Source organism: Myotis myotis, unplaced genomic scaffold (genome assembly GCF_014108235.1).
Source record: "Myotis myotis isolate mMyoMyo1 unplaced genomic scaffold, mMyoMyo1.p scaffold_m19_p_11, whole genome shotgun sequence".
Classification (NCBI taxonomy): domain Eukaryota; kingdom Metazoa; phylum Chordata; class Mammalia; order Chiroptera; family Vespertilionidae; genus Myotis; species Myotis myotis.
The window spans coordinates 12,441,305-12,461,054 of record NW_023416315.1 but is presented as its reverse complement, the minus strand read 5'-3'; the positions used below and the strand labels follow the sequence as shown (position 1 = coordinate 12,461,054).

At 39.7% G+C, this 19,750-nt stretch overlaps 1 protein-coding gene across 2 annotated transcripts in view; it reads left to right on the top strand.

Annotated features, from left to right (window-relative positions):
- PRKAR2B (protein kinase cAMP-dependent type II regulatory subunit beta) overlaps window positions 1–19,750 on the top strand; it is a 73,755-nt gene that overhangs the window by 31,955 nt on the left and 22,050 nt on the right. For both annotated transcript variants that reach the window (XR_004970795.1, XM_036327538.1), the window contains exons 3-4: window positions 14,522–14,574; window positions 17,566–17,649. Coding sequence is in view for 1 of the 2 variants with exons in the window: in XM_036327538.1 (XP_036183431.1) it covers window positions 14,522–14,574; window positions 17,566–17,649 (137 nt within the window). In the remaining variant the exon portion in view is untranslated. The remainder of the gene's footprint in view (window positions 1–14,521; window positions 14,575–17,565; window positions 17,650–19,750) is intronic.

Genomic DNA, 19,750 nt, shown 5'->3' with positions numbered 1-19,750 from the left:
TTGGGCAACATAACTTTGGTGTGCTCTGAGATATGAAAGTTCTCATAAAAAGCTTTTATAAGGGAAAATCACTCATTTATCTGACAGAACTGCTTAGAAAAAAAACCTTACCCCTTCGGCATTTTGTGAGGACAGGTTACAGTGTGTACATGCCCCACAGTGTGGTGCAAGGGTGGAAAGCAGCAACCCTGCTCCAGGCCCATGGTTCCCAGATTGTTACTGCTGCTGCCTGGCATGTGCCTGTTCCTGTTGGGAACATTCCACGAACTTCGCTTGTGTAGCCTTGCTGCCCTTCCCACACAGCCCCAAGCAGGCTCCTTCCCCCTCAGCATTCTTTCTTTCTTTCTGGATGCCATCTGTGTAGAGAGTACATCCTCCTGCTGCTGTTACTATTGTGCATCATTTAATAGTGCAGTTTGTTCATGCGTCCCTTTTCCTCTACTGAACTGTGAGCATCATGACAAATATCTACATTTGTCAAAGAAAAACACAGAAGTGAGAGTACTGGGAGGATGGGAAGATTTGGCCAGACGTGTGTGATGAGGTTTAAGGTTCTTGAAGTAAGGACCAGCCATGTATGTAGTTACAGAGTGAGACTGCTAGAGCAGATGAAGTTTTTTATTGGCGTCAAGGAAGCAAACACAGTTTGAGGTTGGGATTGGACACTGAAGTCTTCTGTGATGGTGGCAAAATTGAGGAGGGAAATAATTGAGTCAGGTACCAATCAGGAGGGGTTCCTGGACGCTCTGAATCTCAGAGGAGCACAGGTGTTTGCACAGGAGGACCAAGTAGTGGTCTGGATGCCAGTGTGAGGAGCCATGAGAGTCCCTCACTAACTTTTGGACCCCACTGTGCGCAGGGAGTGGGTCTTTCTTAGAGAAGTGGTGTTCTTGGAAAAGAACCAGGTTCCAGCTAAGGCAGAGAAATATCGGAAATGTTTCATAAAAGCACTTGAGGGTGTGGGGAAAGTGTTGAGAAGGAGAGTAGTAATGTACATGAGGAATCCATAGGTCAGCAATTCAACCAGAAGGGCATGGTTCGATTCCCGGTCAGGGCACATGCCCGGGTTGTGGGCTCGATCCCTGGTTAGGGGGGGCATGCAGGAGGCAGCTGATCAGTGATTCCATCATCACTGATGTTTCTATCTCTCCCTCTCTTTACCTCTCTGAAATCAATAAAAATATATTTTTTAAAAGAAGAAAAAATGATATTCTCATTTGATTATACTTATTAATGTTTACATTTGTTCCATTAGAAACATTTTTAATATTTAGTAACTTAGTGTAATATGGTAATTAGACTTTATTGTACCATAGTGAATTCTTGATAGAAACCATATCTATTAATTAAATTATTAACATGTACACTTAATAACCTTGGCCCTGTATCTAGTCTGTCAGTGGGTTAATGTTGACTTCTACTACTTTCTATTTCTATTGTCACTATACCCATTACCATACACATAGATTGCTGTAGTGATGCTAAGTGGCTTCTCTTGCTTTAGACTTCCTTTTTTCTGACTCATCTAGTAAATCTGTCATAATCTTCTACATACAACATGTAATATATGTGTGTGTGTGTGTGTGTGTGTGTGTGTGTGTGTATTATGTGTGTATATATATAGTTGTTGTTATTCTTTACCCGGGGATATTTTTTCATTGGTTTTTAGGGGGAGGGGGAGAGACACAGAGAGAGAGAAACATTGATGTGAAAGAGAGACATCGATTGGTTGCCTCCTGCACGAGCCCTGGGGCTGTAACTGAGGTACATGTCCTTGATCAGAATCAAACCCGAGATCCTTCAGTCATGTCTATATATTTTAAATCAATATTCAACTTGAGACCCTTAAGAACCTAGACTCAGTTACTGGCAAAAGTAGGTCTACAGTTGTGAGTATGGGAAACACGGAATTTATTCTTGTATTGTTATTTATTAATTATTGTATTATTCCATAAGAACAACTGTAAACCTTTTACCCTGTTTTCTATTACCCCTAACAGAATCCTTGCCATCCAACCAAGCTGTGGCTACTTACTGTATTCTGAACATTCTTTAATTTTTGTTGTTGTTGTTGTTGTTAATCCTCACCTGAGGATATTTTTCCATTGATTTTTAGGGAGAGTGGAAAAGAGAGGGAAAGACAGAGAGAAACATTGATGTGAGAGAAACACCTCGATTGGTTGCCTCCTGCATGAGCCCCAACCAGGGCCTGGGCTGGGGAGGAGCCTTCAACCAAGGTACGTGCCCTTTACCGGAATTAAACCCGGGACCCTTTGGTCCACAGGCCAGTGCTCTATCCACTGAGCAAAACCGCTTAGGGTAAACATTCTTTAATTTCAAGTATATCATGTAATAGAGCAAAGTACTATTATTATCCCCATTTTATAGACAAAACTGAGGGACAGAGAAGTTAAATAACTAGTCCAAGGTCCCTCAGCTTGTCAAAGTTTGTTTCCTCCAGATGTGGGCTTTTTGCACAGCCTTTCTTTGGGGCTGAAGTCTTACTCAGATGTCATCTTGAATGAATATCTGTGGAGTGATTCAGTTCTTCAGTGAGTGACACATGATACCTACTATTTACTAGTACATGGAGGAGAATGCCTCTCCCAGGAACTCATGTTTCAACAAGATCTGGGAATAAGTGGGTGGCAGGTTTTGGGGGGCGGGGGGCGGGAAGCACTCCAGGGGATTCTATGTGCAAAGGCCTGGTGCTTACTCTCATTCATGGGCAAGTATGAATGTGTGTGTATTCTCCTTCATCATTGTGTTTGAGCTTATGCCACAAATATCAATCTATTTTTTAAGGTTTATTCCTCATGTGATTCCTATACAACTGTATTTATTTAAATACAACACCTCAATGAGGTAGTTCATAATAGCCACACTTTACATATGAAAAAAAATTGGGATTCATAATGCTTAGTAATGTACAAAGGTCATGCAGTTAATAAGTGGCAGGAAAAAAATGTCAGAGCTGAGATATGCCTCACTATATCTGAATCCTGTGCTCTTTCCCCACACTGTATATCAGTCACTCTCTATTTAACCACAGATAATAATTTATACTACTGCCTGAACAGAAATTAATCTCCTTAAGCAGCTTGTAAGTTAGCAGAGTGCAGAGACCCTATTTAGTACTTAGTACTTGCATCTGTCATAACACCAAGCACAGCTTTACAAATAGTAAGAGTTGTTTCCATGTGTTGGTTTCACTAAAACTGGAGGCATTTTGCGTATCCTATCTAATAAAAGAGAAACATGGTAATTAGCCGTACATCCGCTACCCTTCCCATTGACTAATCAGGGCGATATGCAAATTAACTGCAAGCCAAGATGGCAGCCGGCAGCCAAGCAGCTTGAAGCGAACATGAGGCTTGTTTGCTTCAGTGATGGAGGACTCCAACGTTCCCCGCCTGCCTTGCCGGCCTCTGAGCTTGCAGTTTGAAACATTGTTACAAATATAGAAGCTAAACAAAAACCCCAGAAACCTGCTTTCAGCCAGCCGGGATCTCAGAGCTGGAGTTGAAACAGTGTTTCGATTATAGAACACAAACAAACCAGATACCTGCTTTCAGTAGCGGAGGCCTAAGAGCTGGAGCCAAGCCTCAGAGCTAAAGCTGGCCCAGAATGAAAAGAAAAAAAGAAAAAAAGGAGCAGTTGGGAGCTTCAGTCACCCGCCAGCCTGAAAACAGCCCTCAGCCCCTCACCCAGACTGGCCAGGCACCCCAGTGGGGACCCCCACCCTGATCCAGGACACCCTTCAGGGCAAACCAGCCGGCCCCCACGCGTGCACCAGGCCTCTATCCTATATAGTAAAAGGGTAATATGCCTCCCAGCACCGGGATCAGCGGAGCCGCGAGGCCTCCCAGCACCGGGATCAGCGTGACAGGGCAGCGCCCAAACCCCCTGATCGCCCTGCGGCTCTGTGTGTGACAGGGCACAGGCCACAACCTCCCTATCCGCCCTGCTCTGTTCGTGACAGGGGAAGGCGCCCCAACCCCCTGATCAGCCCTGCTCTGTGCCTGATAGGGGGAAGCTCCCCAACCCCCTGATCGGCCCTGCTCTGTGGGTGATAGAGGGCAACGCCCCAATCGCCCCCCACAGGCCCTGCTCTGTGTATGACGGGGTAGAGCCATAACCTCCCCATCAGTCCTGCCCTGAGTGTGACAGGGGGCGGTGCCCCAACTCCCCTATCGGCCCTACTCTGTGAGTGACAGGGGGGAGCTCCTCAACCCCCTGACGGCCCTGCTCTGTGCGTGACGGTATGGAGCCCCACCCCCCCTGATGGGCCCCGCTCTGTGCGTCATGGGGTGGCGCCACAACCTCCCCATCGACCCTGCCTTGAGTGTGACAGGGGGCGGTGCCCCAACCCCCAATCGGCCCTACCCTGAGCGTGACTGAGGGTGGCATAGCAACCTCCCAATCTGCTCTGCTCTGTGCATGACAGGGGGCGGCGCCCCAACTCCCCAATTAGCCCTGCTCTGAGCCCGACCAGGGGCTGCACCTAGGGATTGGGCCTGCCCTCTGTCACCCGGGAGCAGGCCTAAGCCAGCAGGTCGTTATCTCCCAAGGGGTCCCAGAGTGTGAGAGGGCACAGGCCGGGCTGAGAGACCCCCCTCCCCCCGAGTGCACAAATTTTTGTGCACCAGGCCTCTAGTGATAAAATAAAATTTTATTAGTTTACAAGCGAGTTGTTTGCAGGGTGCCTGTGTCATTTTCATAAAAACAGAAAAAGCTATTTTTTTTAAATACCAGTCAGTAGTTCTGAAACCCATGGAGCATATAAACTAAATTGAAGACCTAAGCTCATGATTATTTGTTCTGCAAGATAGCAAAATTTGGTGGCAAAGAATACTTTCAATTTTGTTGCCTACCTTTATCATTTACATCCCCTGGTATCATAGATGAACAATTGTGGGTACTCTTGTCAGAACCATACAGGGTCCCTGAATTATGTATCATCCACTTTCGTTGTTAGAATTTCATTGAATAGTCGTGACAGGGGAAGGCGCCCCAACCCCCTGATCAGCCCTGCTCTGTGCCTTATTATTTTGCAAATACCGCTTCCTTGTCAATGACTGCTCTGTGGTTTTATTCTTAGTTGTTTTTGGTAACTGGGTGGAATCTTTATTATATTGTTTTCCTTTTGGTCCTGATCTTTTTGAACAAGTGTTGCCCTTAATTTCTGATGTCTCCTTCCTTGTGAGCTACTGAAACACACATTGAATTTAATGTAGTGAAAATGAAAAACGTATTGAAATGTTGGGGGTGGAGGGCAGGGATGCAGCTGGGCTTGGGCTTTGAAACACTGTTAGGGATCTCTTGCCTCTTCTCTCTCTTGTTGTGGGCTGCTTTCTCCAGATGGTGGGGGATATGGCCACCACAACTCCACACTTTACAGTAGCCACCAGAACAAGGCGGACCTGCCATTCCCTCCGAGGCAAACCCCCCATAATCTCAGGAAATCCAGTCATCCTGGATGGACCTGGAAGTTGTCTCCTTTGCCCATCTGGAGTCTGCTGTGACACAGGGCTCAGAAACCCCACCTCCCCTGGCACTAATTTTAATTGACCCGTTTGGATGATTGGAGTCATGTCTGCGAGCTGATTCTTAGTTTAGATCAGCTGCCCTGAAGAAGCCCTGTCTTTCTTTGTGGAAGGTAGCTTCTCCGTTGGCCACTGAGTTTCCTTTCCAGCCTACGGGGGCCGCTGCAGTGTCCTCAGCACGTTGGCAAACCGGAGATAGCTGACAAGCCCTGCGCGCGTGCTTGAGGGAAACTCGGGTGACTTGTTTTACCACCTGCCTGTACCGCCGCAGGTGGCTCATTTGGATGTGTCTTTTCCTTTTGAGGAAAAATTACTATTTTATGGTAGAATAATGCCTCACACATAGGATGACAATAAATACCAGACAAATGTTGCTTCTCTTCAACAGAATGAAACTGTTATCTTGCATATCAATTCATCTAGCTACTAAAGGAAAAAGCCCCAAAGGAAAAATGATACTTGACATTCATCCCACGCATTTTTCAAAGAGATAAAGTGGAAGATGAAAGGTCACTGTAATTTTCTTCCTACAAACTCTTTTTTATGTTATTTCTTCAGAACATTAAGAGCAGCCAACTGCCCAGCCAGTGTTGCTCAGTGGTTGAACATCGACCTATGAACCAGGAGGTCATGGTTCGAATTCCCGGTCAGGGCATGTCCCTTGGTTTCAGGCTCGATCCCCAGTAGGGGGTGTGCAGGAGGCAGCTGATCAATGATTTATCATTGGTGTTTCTTTCTCTGTCTCCCTCTTCCTTCCTCTCTGAAATCAATAATAAATACATATATATTTAAAAAAAAAAAAAAGAGCAGCCAACCACCTGGTCCTCTCATACTATGCAAAATTACTGCATTTTAAAATCAGATTGGGTGTTTTTTCTAGACTTACAATTGTTTTTAATTTGTGAGAACTTTTTTTGTGCAAAAATGTTTGTTTTAGGCATGCTTATTCTCTGATAACTGTAAAAGAGATCGCTATATATCTGGTTGTACTATCACTTCCGTTAAATTAAAAAGATCTATCATTAACTCACTATTTGCAAGACTGTTCTGTGCATACTGTGAGATTGCTGAAGATGAGGAAGGTGTAGCTTGTGCCCAAGTCCCTGGAACAGCTGGCAGTGCCCGGGACTGTCCTAACAGTTAGTTGTAGGACAGCACCGCAGAGTTGGGTCATGGTCAGTGCCACCCCCTCTGATGCCACTGCACACGTTCTACAGAGAGCCTCAGTGCAAAGGAGCAGAGAGAGACATCCCACTCGGCGAGTTTGTGCCCTCAGCGGGTGAGGCGGAGATGTGCCGCTACCATTCCTGCTGGCTCGCTGTCAGTGCCGCATGCCTCTCAGTATGAGCACTTCTCGGGTTTAAAGGTATCCATTTTCCACACATGTGGCTTCTAAATGTAAGCCAGCATCTAGTGCTCACAGAAGAAAAATCAGTCATTCTGAATGCTGGAGGGAAAAACCGTTGTTGTGGACTTACTGTGGGGCCTTAGGACCATGTTGAGCAACGGCTTCCTACGAGGTTTTCAAGAATAGCATTGACTGTTGGAGATTTTTGCCTCCTGTGTTGCATTTAGAATTTACCCCCGCATAATATGTGATTACACTGAAGTAAAGGGACAGATGAGGTACATTTTGTGTTCCTACGTAGAAGGAAGCTTTAAACTAACTCCTGTGCTTGGGGAAAGTGTCAGGGAGGGTGTGGCATTTGCACAGAGCTTTGGGAGAAGAGTCCGATTTTGATAGGTGGGAAGGGGGACCAGGAGGGATGAGTTCCCCATTGAGCAAACCACATGAGCTATTGTGCTGAGGGAATAGTGACTAGTCTAATAAGGTTAGAATTGTATGGACTTTATTATAGTAGGAGGAACATACCAAAAAATAGGTTTGAATCAGGTCATGAGAGACCCCCGAAAGTCCCGACACGATTGTGGATTTTATTCTGTATGTTGTGGGAAGCATTAATAATTTTTGCCAGACATGTACCATGACTAGGAATGGTCTGGATGGAATCCCTGTTATTCTCCACATCTCTTTCACCTTGATCGTTACCCAGGAACAAACTGAGAAGAGGTGAACTCTTTCTGCGCATAGCTACATGTAACCACCAGACCGCCTTACTAAGGTGTGTGAATAGGAGGAATTGAGGGAGGTAGAGTTAGACTTGGACCCACTGTGCTGTTACTAACATACGTATTATATGTGTTATACGCCCAACAGTTTAGTGTTATAATTATTGCTTTATGCAGTCTTGTCTTAAAGAAAAAGTAAGTGTTCATATAGTCTTATGTTTACTCAAATATTTACCTTTCCCAGTAAACGGCTTGTTCGTACTATCTTCATTTCTTTCTGCCAGATTGAGTTAGCATCTAGTGGCATTTCCTGTTAGCCTGAAGGCCTTCCTTTAATATTGCTTATAGGGCACATCTGCTTGCAACAAATTCTCTCAGTCTTTGTTTATCTGAAAATAAATTCATTTCACTTTCATTTTCAAAGGGTCGTTTTTTGTTGGATGTAGAATTCTTATGAAACGTTTTTCTTTTTCTTTCAGGAATTTGAATATGCCATTCCTGATCTCTATTGTTTTTGTTTTAATCTTCACCCGGGAATATTTTTCCATTGATTTTTAGAGAGGGCAGAAGAGAGAGGGAAAGACAGAAATATCTATGGGAGAAACACATTGGTTGCCTCCTGCATGCACCCTGACCAGGATGCAGGTGGGGGAGGTGTCCTTGATCAGAATAGAACCTGGGACCCTTTGGTCTGCAGGCCTATGCCTAATGCACTGAGCCAAACCAGCTAGGGCAATTACTAGTATTGTTTCTGCTGAGACATTAACCATTAATTGTTTGGGGGTTTTTTTGTTCCCTTGTATAATCTTTTTTTGTTGTTGTTTTGATGATTTTCTTTGTTTTTGACTTGTAATAGTTTGACTAAAATGTGCCTAAGCATTTCTTTGTGTTTATTCTAGGCTAAGCTTCATTGAACTTCTTGGATCTGTAAATTGATGTTTTTCATAAAAATTTGTAATATTTTAACCTTTATTTCTTCCCATTTCCCCAGTTCTTGGTACAGAGCTCCTAAAACCTTGTAATTTTCTAAGTGAAAAGAGTTCTAGTGTTATCATCATAATTAGCTGGTTAATATTAATAAAGGAAAGAAAGCAAAGGGAGGCCAGACATTATGAGCGTGGTCATCTGGGCAGCTTTACCCTCTTGGGAAGCTGTTGGTTTTTTGATCAAAGGATCAGAATTCCTTTTTTATTTCTCTTGGGCTATTATTAATTTTTAAAAACCCATAACCATCAAATATAATGCTCAAAAATCTTTATTAGACCCTTTTCTGCAAAGCACAATATAATTTCTATTACATGTCCTCTAGTACAGGCAGTCCGCTTACTGACTGCTACTTAATAGTTCTAGAGAATATCATTGAGGAATTGTAGTGATTAGTAGCAAACACACTTGGGGTTTAAAATATTAATGGTCATTCAAATATATTCTCAGAATTATTCTTCAGGCTCTTTGAGTTGTACCTACTTATCTTACTCTGGGTCATTTGTAAGTTTTTATACTTTCTCTTAAAGAAAATTTACTTGGAATAGTTTATTTTAAAAATATCCTACATGCTCTTGCCTTGTCTTGGATCTTGCACATTGTTAATTTTCTTATATCCTTACTGATGAAAGGAACATTAGTAGCTATGGGGACCGCTGTTTCATGTGAGAGGGAGTGAGGGCTCATGGTACTTCTTCCGGCCTCTGAATCCCACAGGCTACTCATAGTGTATGAACAGTAGAATTATATAGTGTTTGAGCCTATCGGGTTCTGGATTCATCCTCACTGGTACATTCTGTATTGACGTGATTCTTTTTATAAATCTGTTGAATGGTTTGTCCTCTAAATTGTGCAATATTTCTTATAAATGAATTAATTATTAAAAGAGGTGGTGGATGTTTAAAGACTAAATGCATACGTGGTGATGTAGTGGAAAGAAAGTGAACTGGGAATAGATGCAATGATTGAGTCCACATGCTCCATAGCTAAAGTTTTTAAATATTTGGATTCTAAGTACAGAAAACTAGCATAGTTAGGGCTTTTTTCCCCCCGCTTTGGAGTGGTTTTGAAGAAAAATTCACACATTTTTTGAAACAGATTAAATTGTTTTATTTTCTGTAGCTTTAATAATAGGAAAATAACAAATGAAGAAATTCTCATTTGTCTGAAGCCCTCTATTGCTGCTTATTTATGTATCTTGTGGATACTGATCCAGTAGTATCTTGAGCATGATGGTTTATTTGTGAGGTATGAATGGTTCTTGATTATACAGTCACTTAAAGAGGAGTGGTAGACAGGTGGAAGAAACTTGTTTTTAGAAATATAAAAACAAAAAGGAATTCACAAATTATGCAGTCTTATTGAAAATACCTCTTTTGTTCAAGTACAACAAGAATAATGATTTTTGTAATGAATCAGGGCAGTTTAGTGAACTGTTTAATACAGTACATCTGAAATACTTATGAGACAATAGAATGTTTTATAAGGAAAGCAGCAGGAAAAAAATGTATAGATATTTTTTAGGATTGGTAATTATATGTCTGGGATGATTTAGGAACCTACTTGAATGAAGTTTAAAACATAATGTTATAGAACCAGAGGTGGTTTGTGAAGAGCTGATTATTAAAGCCCCATTGATAACCCTCGGGAGAGTAGAACAAACTAGATTAAGTGGAAAAGGAATGCCTATCATTTGACCAAGATAGGGTTATACAGTCTTAACTAAAATCCTTTTAATAAAATTCTGCTGCCATAAACATACTGGTCTGGTCATTAAGTATTCACGTAAGTACTGTTTATTGAAGCCTGCCAACACTTCTGCAAGATAAGTACAGGATGTTTATATATTGCTTTTTTTATAGCTGAAATATATGCAGCAACATGGTGGATTATAATAATTTAATAGTTTGATGCAGGAATATATTAAGTTATATAGTTAATCATTAAATATTCAGTTGTTATTTGAAAAGAAGTATTAAGGAAATTGTAATGATTCTGTTCTGATTTTATAAGCCTTACTTTGTTAAATTTTTAATTTAATGAACTTTTTTCTTTGTATTTTAAGTAAGCTGTGAGGTTATTTTAGTACTCCCTCTATTCCCCTTCTAAGCCTCTGAGAGAGAGAGAGGAAATCTTGGGCTTAGGGCCATCAGATTGTCTCTTTGGTCATTAGGGCTCTTCACAATATCCTGGTTTTCTCTTCTCTTAGCACACAGTAAAATTATACTTCCCTGTCTCCTTGAAGTTAGGAATGGCCATGTCACTTGTCCTATGAAATCTCTATATATAAAAGGCTAAGTGACTGACTGACCATCTGACCGACCAACCACCCGGTACATATGACATGCACTGGCAATTTAAAGGTAAATGTTGACTCATGCATGCGCGATACATATAAAGCTCTCGCTGGCGCCAATTGCACGCATGTGTTTTGATCTGTCATTGTCGATTGTGTATTTGGTTGATACTTCTATTATAGAGAAAGGGTGAATAGTGATATGAAAATATTTCTTCTAATTGATTTCCTTTCAGTGTGCACGAATCCGTGCACCGGGCCACTAGTGTGATATATATTTCTTCTTAGCAGAAGTGACATGTATCACTTCCAGGCAGAAGCTTTAGGAATGTAGGGGAGGAAAAATTCTCCTCTACCTTCTTTGGGTCTCTAGCTGGGCCTAAGTACTAAAGCGACATAAGATTAACAGGAGAAAAGCATACAGATTTTATTGATTTTTTTTTTTTTTTTTACATTTATATGGGAGCCTTCACAAGAAAGGACCGAAAGAAATTTCTTGTGGCGATATTTTTTCTGACACATCTCCTTAGGCAAGAGAAACAAAAGGAAAAAATAAACAAATGGAACTGCATCAAACTAAAAAGTTTTGCGCAGCAAAGGAAATCATCAACAAAAGGAAAAGACAACCCACTCAATAGGAAAACATTCGCTTATACATCTAATTTTAATATCAAAAATTTATAAAGAACTTGTTAAACTCAACACCAAAAATACAAACAATCCAACTTAAAAAATGGGCAATGGACCTAAATAAACACTTCTCCAAAGAGGATATACAGATGGCCAGTAAACATGAAAAGATGTTCAATGTCACTTATCAGAGAAATGAAAATTAAAACCATAATGAAATATCACCTCACACCTGTCACAATGGTTGAGCATTAATCAACAAACAACAGTGTTGGCGATGATGTGGAGAAAGGAAGACCCTGGTGCATGTTGGTGGAAATACAAATTGGTGCAGACACTGTGGAAAGCAGAATGGATTTTTCTCAAAAAATTAAAAATGGCTGTGGGTTCGATTCCTGGTCAAGGGTACTTATCTGGGTTGCAGGTCCCATCCCCACCCCCAGTTGGGGCCTGTGTGGAAGGCAACCAATCAGTGTGTCTCTCTCACATTGATATTTCTCTCTCCTCTCTTTCTCTGTCCCCCTCCCTCCTCCTTTTCACTCTCTAAAAAACCAGTGGAAAAAATATCCTCACTCCTTGGGTGAGGATTCAAAACAAAACAAAACAAAATTAAAAATGGAGCTGCCTTATGACCCAATTCCACTTTGGGGAATTTATATGAAGAAACCCAAGACACAAATTCAGAAAAACATATGCACTCCTACGTTCATTGCAGCGTCAGTTAAAATAGTCAAGATTTGCAAGCAGCCCAAGTGTTCATCAATCGATGAGTGGATAAAACAGCTATGGAACATTTACACAATGGAATATTAGTTGTCCATAAGAAATAATAATATTTTACCTTTTGCAATAACATGGATGGACCTGGCGAACATTATGCTAAGTAAAATAAGCCAGTCAGAGAAAGACAGATACCATATGATTTCACTCATATGTGGAATCTCATGAACAAACTAAACTAACAAGCAAACCCAAGACAGACTCATAGATAGAGAGTGGGCTGACAGCTCTCCGGTGAGTGGTGGGGCCAAGAGCGGGAAGGCAGGGGCCATGGAGGGAAAAAAGAGAGAAAGAACTCATGGACTCATGGACTAGGACAACAGTGTGGTGATTGTGCCGGGGGCGGGGGCGGGGGGGGCAGGGTGCTGGGGGGAGGTGAAAGAGGGTATGGGGGATAAATGGTGATGAAAAGTTTTTCAATTTAATTTTTAAAAAAGAATAATTTTGGTCTGCATATATAGAGCAATGCCTAGAGGAACAAAAGCTAATGTCAGGTTTTAGAGTTAGAATGGTAATAGCAGTACTAATGATGATAATATTCTTGACGCCATTTGAGACCCTTGGAAAGACATTTCTCAGCCTTTTGCCTATTCTCTGTTCTTTAAATTTCTATATCTATGGCAGAATTAAGTTCATGTGGGTTAAAGGGTAAATGTGAAGAGATCTACTTAAAAAAAAAAAACTGAAAGAAAAGAGAAGTAACAAATCTTTAGACTTGCAAATAAAAAAGGAATTTCCAAGCTCAGAACCAGTGGTATTTTGTGATGTTTAACATTTTAATTTAAATCATATTGGGGAAATTTCTCCCTTGATATCAGTACATTAAAAATAAATAAATGTGTAATCTGTAAAAACTTTAATTATAGTTAAAAGGCAAACTGGATGAAGTGCTTGTGAAAAATATGACAAAGTGGTATTAAAGTTGTAAAAGTCAAAAAGAATACCAAATACGTACATAAATTTCTCATACATAAGGAGGAAGGGGAAAATATAGCCAACTTATAAACATTTGAAAATGATTCAAATTCCATCATAATTTTCAAAAATTTGAATCCTTTTTTCATCTAAATTGCAAAGATTTTAAGCTTCAATATCCAACTCTGTGGTACAGTTTAGAGCAGTCTTCTTACATATAATCTTTGTAGGACAGTGAGTGGGTGCCATCTCCCTGGAAAGAAATTTGTGGATGAGTATGTCTTAAAAATTGTCATATCTTTTAACAACACCCCCTCCCCCCCAAAAAAATTACATTTGGGGAATAATTCCTACAGCATACTCTGAAATGCAGACAAATATTTCTGCATGAAGAGATTTATTGCAAGGTTGTTTGAATAGAAGTCAGCTAAGTGTCTAGCATTAGGGGAGTGGTTAATTATAGCTCATGATGAATAATCAGCAGTCCTTCAAACAATATTTACAAAATGTATCTAATGGCATGTAAAATTATTAAAGAAGGTTTTAAAATTGCATATGCAGTATGAACTCAATCCAGAATAAAGATTGGATAGGACTATGCAAAATGTTATAGTATTTGCTCCTGGAAGATTGGGTTATGGGTAATCTGTGAAATTTACTCCTAACTTTATAATTAAATTAATCATTTCGTAGCAGACTTAGACTTATTTTGCTGTTTATTTAGGTAATTTTTAGATTTTATGCATTTCCATAGCTTGGAAACGAAAGTGAAACAGGGTAAGCTATGTTCCTCTGAAAAGAAAAAACAAAAAGCAGTTGTCAGATCCTGGCCAGTCTGGCTATGTGGTTAGAACATCACCCCATGCACCAAAGGGTCGTGGCTTCAATTTCCAGTCAAGGGACCATACCTGGGTTGCAGTTTCCATCCTGCATATGGGAAGCAATCAATCCATGTGTCTCTCTCATCCCTCCCTCCCCCCCCCTCCCTCCCTCCCTCCCTCCCTCCCTCCCTTTCACTCTCAAAAAAATCAATGGAAAAAATAACCTCAAGTGAGGATTAACAACAACAACAAAGCAGTTGTCAGTGTCTTAAAGCGTAGCTCTGTTATTATAATACATTTCATATATATTACAAGAGGAAACTGGTTTGGCATGTACTGCTTGCCCTGGATGAGGCGAATTAATGGTTTTTAGACCACCATGGTACTCTTCCTGTTGATTAATTTTTTAAGATAGATATTTATTATAGTATGTTTCTTGATGAAAGAATCTTTAAAATGCCCATTTTTATTTTTTATAGTATGTGCAGAAGCTTATAATCCTGATGAAGAAGAGGATGATACGGAGTCCAGGGTATGTAACTTATTGAATGAATTAATTTTAAATTACTTCTGTATTTGGGTAAGGAAAATAATAATAGGAAAGATGTTAACAAACAGGAGACATAATGGAATTATTTTGACTGTTTCTTGCCCTAGTCTTATCTCTATAGCTTCTCCTTCAAGTTCTATAGAATTACTTTATCCAAAGACTCTCTTTGGCTAAAGGAAAGGCGAATACAAAAAATCATTGCAGTTTGTGGTTTTATTTCTTTTGTAAAAATACAACTTTCTCATAGTGATTCCTCCAACTTTGTTCTTCTTCCTCAAGACTGCTGTGGCTATTTGGGGTCTCCTGTGTTTCTATGTAATTTTTTGGAATATTTGTTCTAGTTCTGTGAAATACACCATTGGTATCTGGATAGGAATTGTGTTGCATCTATATACTGCTTTGGGTTTACTATTTTTTTGTTTGTTTGTTTCAGAGTAAGCTTCTGTTATTATAAATTAGCAGGAATAGAAGTCTCTTCTCAATATTTTTCTTTATTAGAAATACTAAGAAAAATAAATTCTCACTGTGGAAGGAGTCTTGACTTGGGGTGGTGAACACATAATACAGTGCACAGATGATGTCTTGTGGAATTGTGCACCTGAAACCTATATAATTTTCTTAACTAGTGTTACCCCAGTAAATTTAACAAAAAGGAAATACAGGAAAATAATACAATAATTACTAAATAATAATACAAGAACAAGAAATCAGAGTAAATAACATCTAAAGTGTCAGTAAGTTGTTATTCTTTTTAAGTCTATGAGTCTTTATAGTTTGCTCAGAAACTGGTTTCTTGGAGGTCCTAATGTTTTTATAAAAATTTGTTCATTTTGGTTTGAAGCAAATTTTTAAGCTGTGTTCTTTAGCTTTGTTTTTCTATTTATTTAGTAAAAAGTAAGCTAAATTAGAGATTACAACTGCCTGGAAAAATGGAAGTAATAATTTACTCTTTTTTTTGGTACATGCTTTACAAAAGTCCTCCTTTTTAATTTGGTCTTTAAAAATATAAACAAAAATCTATTTCTGTAGCTCTCAGAAATATTTTAGTAAGATTGAGTTTTAATACAGAAAAGCAGATACTGCATCCCGAAGTCATAGCATCAGTAAGCTTCCTGAAATATATGTAAAATCCAGTGGTAGCAAGATAAGGAGACTTATGTGACCAGCAGATCTTCAAGGAATTCCCATTTTACTCCTTCACTGTGGCGATTCCAGCACCAGGAAGGTTGGCGGGAAAGATAGAAAATGAATAAGGAACAAGGAAATTGATGTAGAGACCAGAGTTGGCTTAACTTTCAGGGATTGGTGACTGGGTATGTCACATTTCTGGTAAAGTAGAGCATTTACAAGTACACAAAAGTTATCAAAGTTTTTGTTTGCCAACATGGCGCCCAGCATGTTGGACCTAGAAAGTTAGTTCAACAGTGGTGATATGGTATCCCCAACTTTTTCTCTCTGAGGATAGAGTGTCTCAGCGGCAAACATGTAAGATTGCTTTGGCTCAAAGTCTCAATGAATTTCATGAAGCACGAAATAACTTTTTGTTTTGTGTTATTAGCTAACCTTCCTTAAAGTAGGGAGGAGTGAACTTTGGTTGGCATGATTTAGTTAATGCCCACATTTTTAAAGTTTCTTGTATACAGTGAGTTAGTCGTCATCAAATCTGTTTTTTTTTCCCTGTGTTTATGTGTCACCTTACAATGTAGTTTGAGATGAATATTTATTAGTGAACAAAAGTTTGCATATATTATATCCCTATAAGAAAAGATGCAGTGACTTCCTCTCTCAGTGGCTATAGTCGTTTGCACTCACAAATAGGATGTATATATATATGTACACATATACATATACACTGTAAGTTTCCTCAATTCTTATTGGGCCTTTGATTTTCATTAGTGGTTACCCATCTGAGATGGGCTTGAAGTGCTGATTTTCATTTCTCATGGTAAGTTCTAAAATATGCATGGGCACAAAACACACCACTGCCTGAGTCTGAACTTGCTAACCTGGGGGGAACCACTCCTTTGAAAAACATTCAAGTGCTATCCAAAACACTAATTTGAAAAGATATATGCACCGCTGTGTTCGTTGTGTCATTATTTACAATAGCTAAGATATGGAAGCAACCTAAGTGCCCGTGAATAGACGATTGGCTAAAGATGACTCGGTACATGCAGGGCGGGGCAAAAGTAGGTTAACATTTGTGAATGTGGGAAACAGAGTTTATTCCTGTATTATGATTTATTATATTATTTTCCAATTAAACAACTATTAACCTACTTTTTCCCCACCCTGTTTATACAACAGAATATTACTTGGCCATAAAAAGAATGAAATCTCACCACTTGTGATAACATGGATGGAACTACAGGATATTACACTAAATGAAATAAGTCAGAGAAAGACAAATTCCATTGATATTACTTATATGTGGACTCTAAAAAAGAAAGTAAATGAACAAAACAGGAAAAAAAACTCAGATACAGAAAATAAACTGATGGTTGCCAGATGGGAGAGGGGCTGGGGGACTTGGTGAAAAAGTGAAGGGATTAAAAAGTACAAAGTAGATTTAGAATAGTCATGGAGATGTAAAGTACAGCATAGAGAATATAGTCAATAATATTGTAATAACTATGGTGTCAGATGGGTACTAGACTTAGAGGGGGAATCACTTTATAAATTATATAAATGTCTAACCACTGTATTGTACACCTGAAACTAATACAATATTGAATGTCAACTGTTATTGAAAAATTAAAAAAAGAAAAACATTCAAGTGTATTAATCAATGTGCAGCCCTCCCTGAGATAAATTGTATTATTTTTTCCCTACTTAATGGGCTGATAGGTGTCTAGTCACCGAAATAAACCTCAGCACTCACAAATCTTCCTTTTAACATCCTACTAGGAAATTTTATTCTCACGAGTAAGAAGAGTAGACTAATTGTTTGTTTATTTAATTTTTTTTTTTTAGATTATACATCCAAAAACTGATGATCAAAGAAATCGATTGCAAGAGGCTTGTAAAGACATCCTGCTATTTAAGAACCTGGATCCGGTAAGATAGATCTCAATAACAGAAATGGTTTTTCCCATATCTGTGTGAAGAACTGTGCGGCGTCTTGGATTTCACTGTCTGTGCAAGCTGACATCACCCAGGCGATGTAAAGGCCCCACCGTGGGTGCCTGCACACGCAGTGGGTTGTATGAGGAACACTGGTGTTGAGCTTGGGAGGTTCATGCTGTTGGAGCAGGGAGTAAGCAGACCTGCTGTTTGTCTGGGGAAGATATTAACTCCTCCCTCAAAGTTACGAGCTATAAACAAAGCCCTGAGAAATGGCCCAGCTGAAGAAAAGTTAGGACCTTGCATTCTTGGTACACCCAACTGGAACATGCAGGGATGTGCAGGGCCCAGCTGGTAATAGTAACTATATTCTAATCTATAACGTATACATGTTTGCAAAATAACATTTTACTGGTTTTAAAGGTAGGGGTATTTTTTTGTTCTTTGTAAGGAGTTTGGAATTTCTAGACTTCGGTTTTGGGTATATTTCTAGAATACCCCCTCTCAGTATGAGTGAGCATGCTGCTCAGATTTTGCCCTGTTTTACGTCCATCATCACAGATGACGCTTATTCACTGCCATCCGGTCATTTGGGAACCCCTGCTGCCATGTTCCAGCTGTGAACACTGAGTCAGCTTCGGTGACTTACCTCAACTTTTTTTCAGTCAAACGTTGTCAGTGTCTTAGTTTTCAGATTGATGGCCTAGAGAAGAAGGCATTCTATCTAGACCCACTCTTTTTATGGTGAGGTTTACTTTAAACGGCCGTTTTTATAAAGAGGAAGGTTCTGCATTATGCCAAGTCTACACTGGGTCTTATTACAAACATATTTTTAAAAGCTCTTGTTTCTAATACCATTTAATGTTTATATCATGCTCTTCAGGAACTTGGATTACATTTTATGACTTTGGAGATCTTGTTTTGGGACCACACATTTTAAGTTTTGACCAGTTTGATTAAATTATCCCTTAGCTTGCAAAACTAGGAGCTATAAAGAATGGGGTTGCTGCTTATTCTATCTAATAATAGAAGACTAAAAAATGGAATTAAGATAGAAAATTTAAGAATTTAGTGTGTAGCCCTGGCGGGGTGACTGAGTATTTTTGTAAAGTGATTATTTTTATAAACATGGGAATTTTTTTAGACATTTTTTGCTACTTTGTTGAAAGTCTTCAATATATAATATATTAAAGGTCTTCATTGTATTTACTTTTTTTAACAAAGAAAAAGCTAGTTCATGAAACTACTAATTAATGAATTATCATTGTTGAATGTTTTATAGGTAAAAAGCAAATATTATTTACATATTGTTTCCAAGAGATCTTTTATTGAGTGCGAGCTCAAACCATTTTGACTTATTTCCCCCACTATCTCACTTTCCCTTCTAGGAAAGATACAGACTATAAATAAGTAAAAGTTAATTCTTCTCAGCAAATTACCACCTGTATGTAATAAGAAACTTATCCTCAAACTTGGCAGATTGAAGACCTTAGGTTAAGCTCTTATTTCAAGTAGCTTTCTAGTTTTTATGGTATACATTTTTTTTACAATAACCCAAATGCATTTATTTGAATTACATGTTCAGTGCCTATAATCTGCTTATAATGCAGCAACTTCTTTCAATTCAATTCCTTGACTACCCACTATGCCCCAAGGCCTGTCTAAAGTGTTGAAGGCCACAGAAAGACTTAGACGTGGTATTGTCCTCTTGGAACGAAAATCAAGGAGGGATTCAAATACGCATACAGAGCAATTGGGGTAAAACATGATAAATGCTGTGCTACGGTCAGGGCACTAAGAGAGGATGAGGGTCTCTTAGCCTCACCCGAGGATTCAGGAGGCTGGAGAAGCCACCTCAGGAAATGAGTGGGAGACTGCCAGTTGAAGAAAAGTACAGAGTGTTAGCACTGGAGCCTCAAGTGGGAGGCATCCAGAGGTGGGAGCTCAGGCGTGTGTGGTGTGACCGTTCCTGAATGCCTCGCTGTAGCGTGGGACGCGTACTGGACACAGTGGGCAGGCACAACTGAACATTTTAAGCAGAGGATGTGACAATCAGATGTGTCTAAGGTCATGGTGGTGGCCTCGTAGAAGGTTG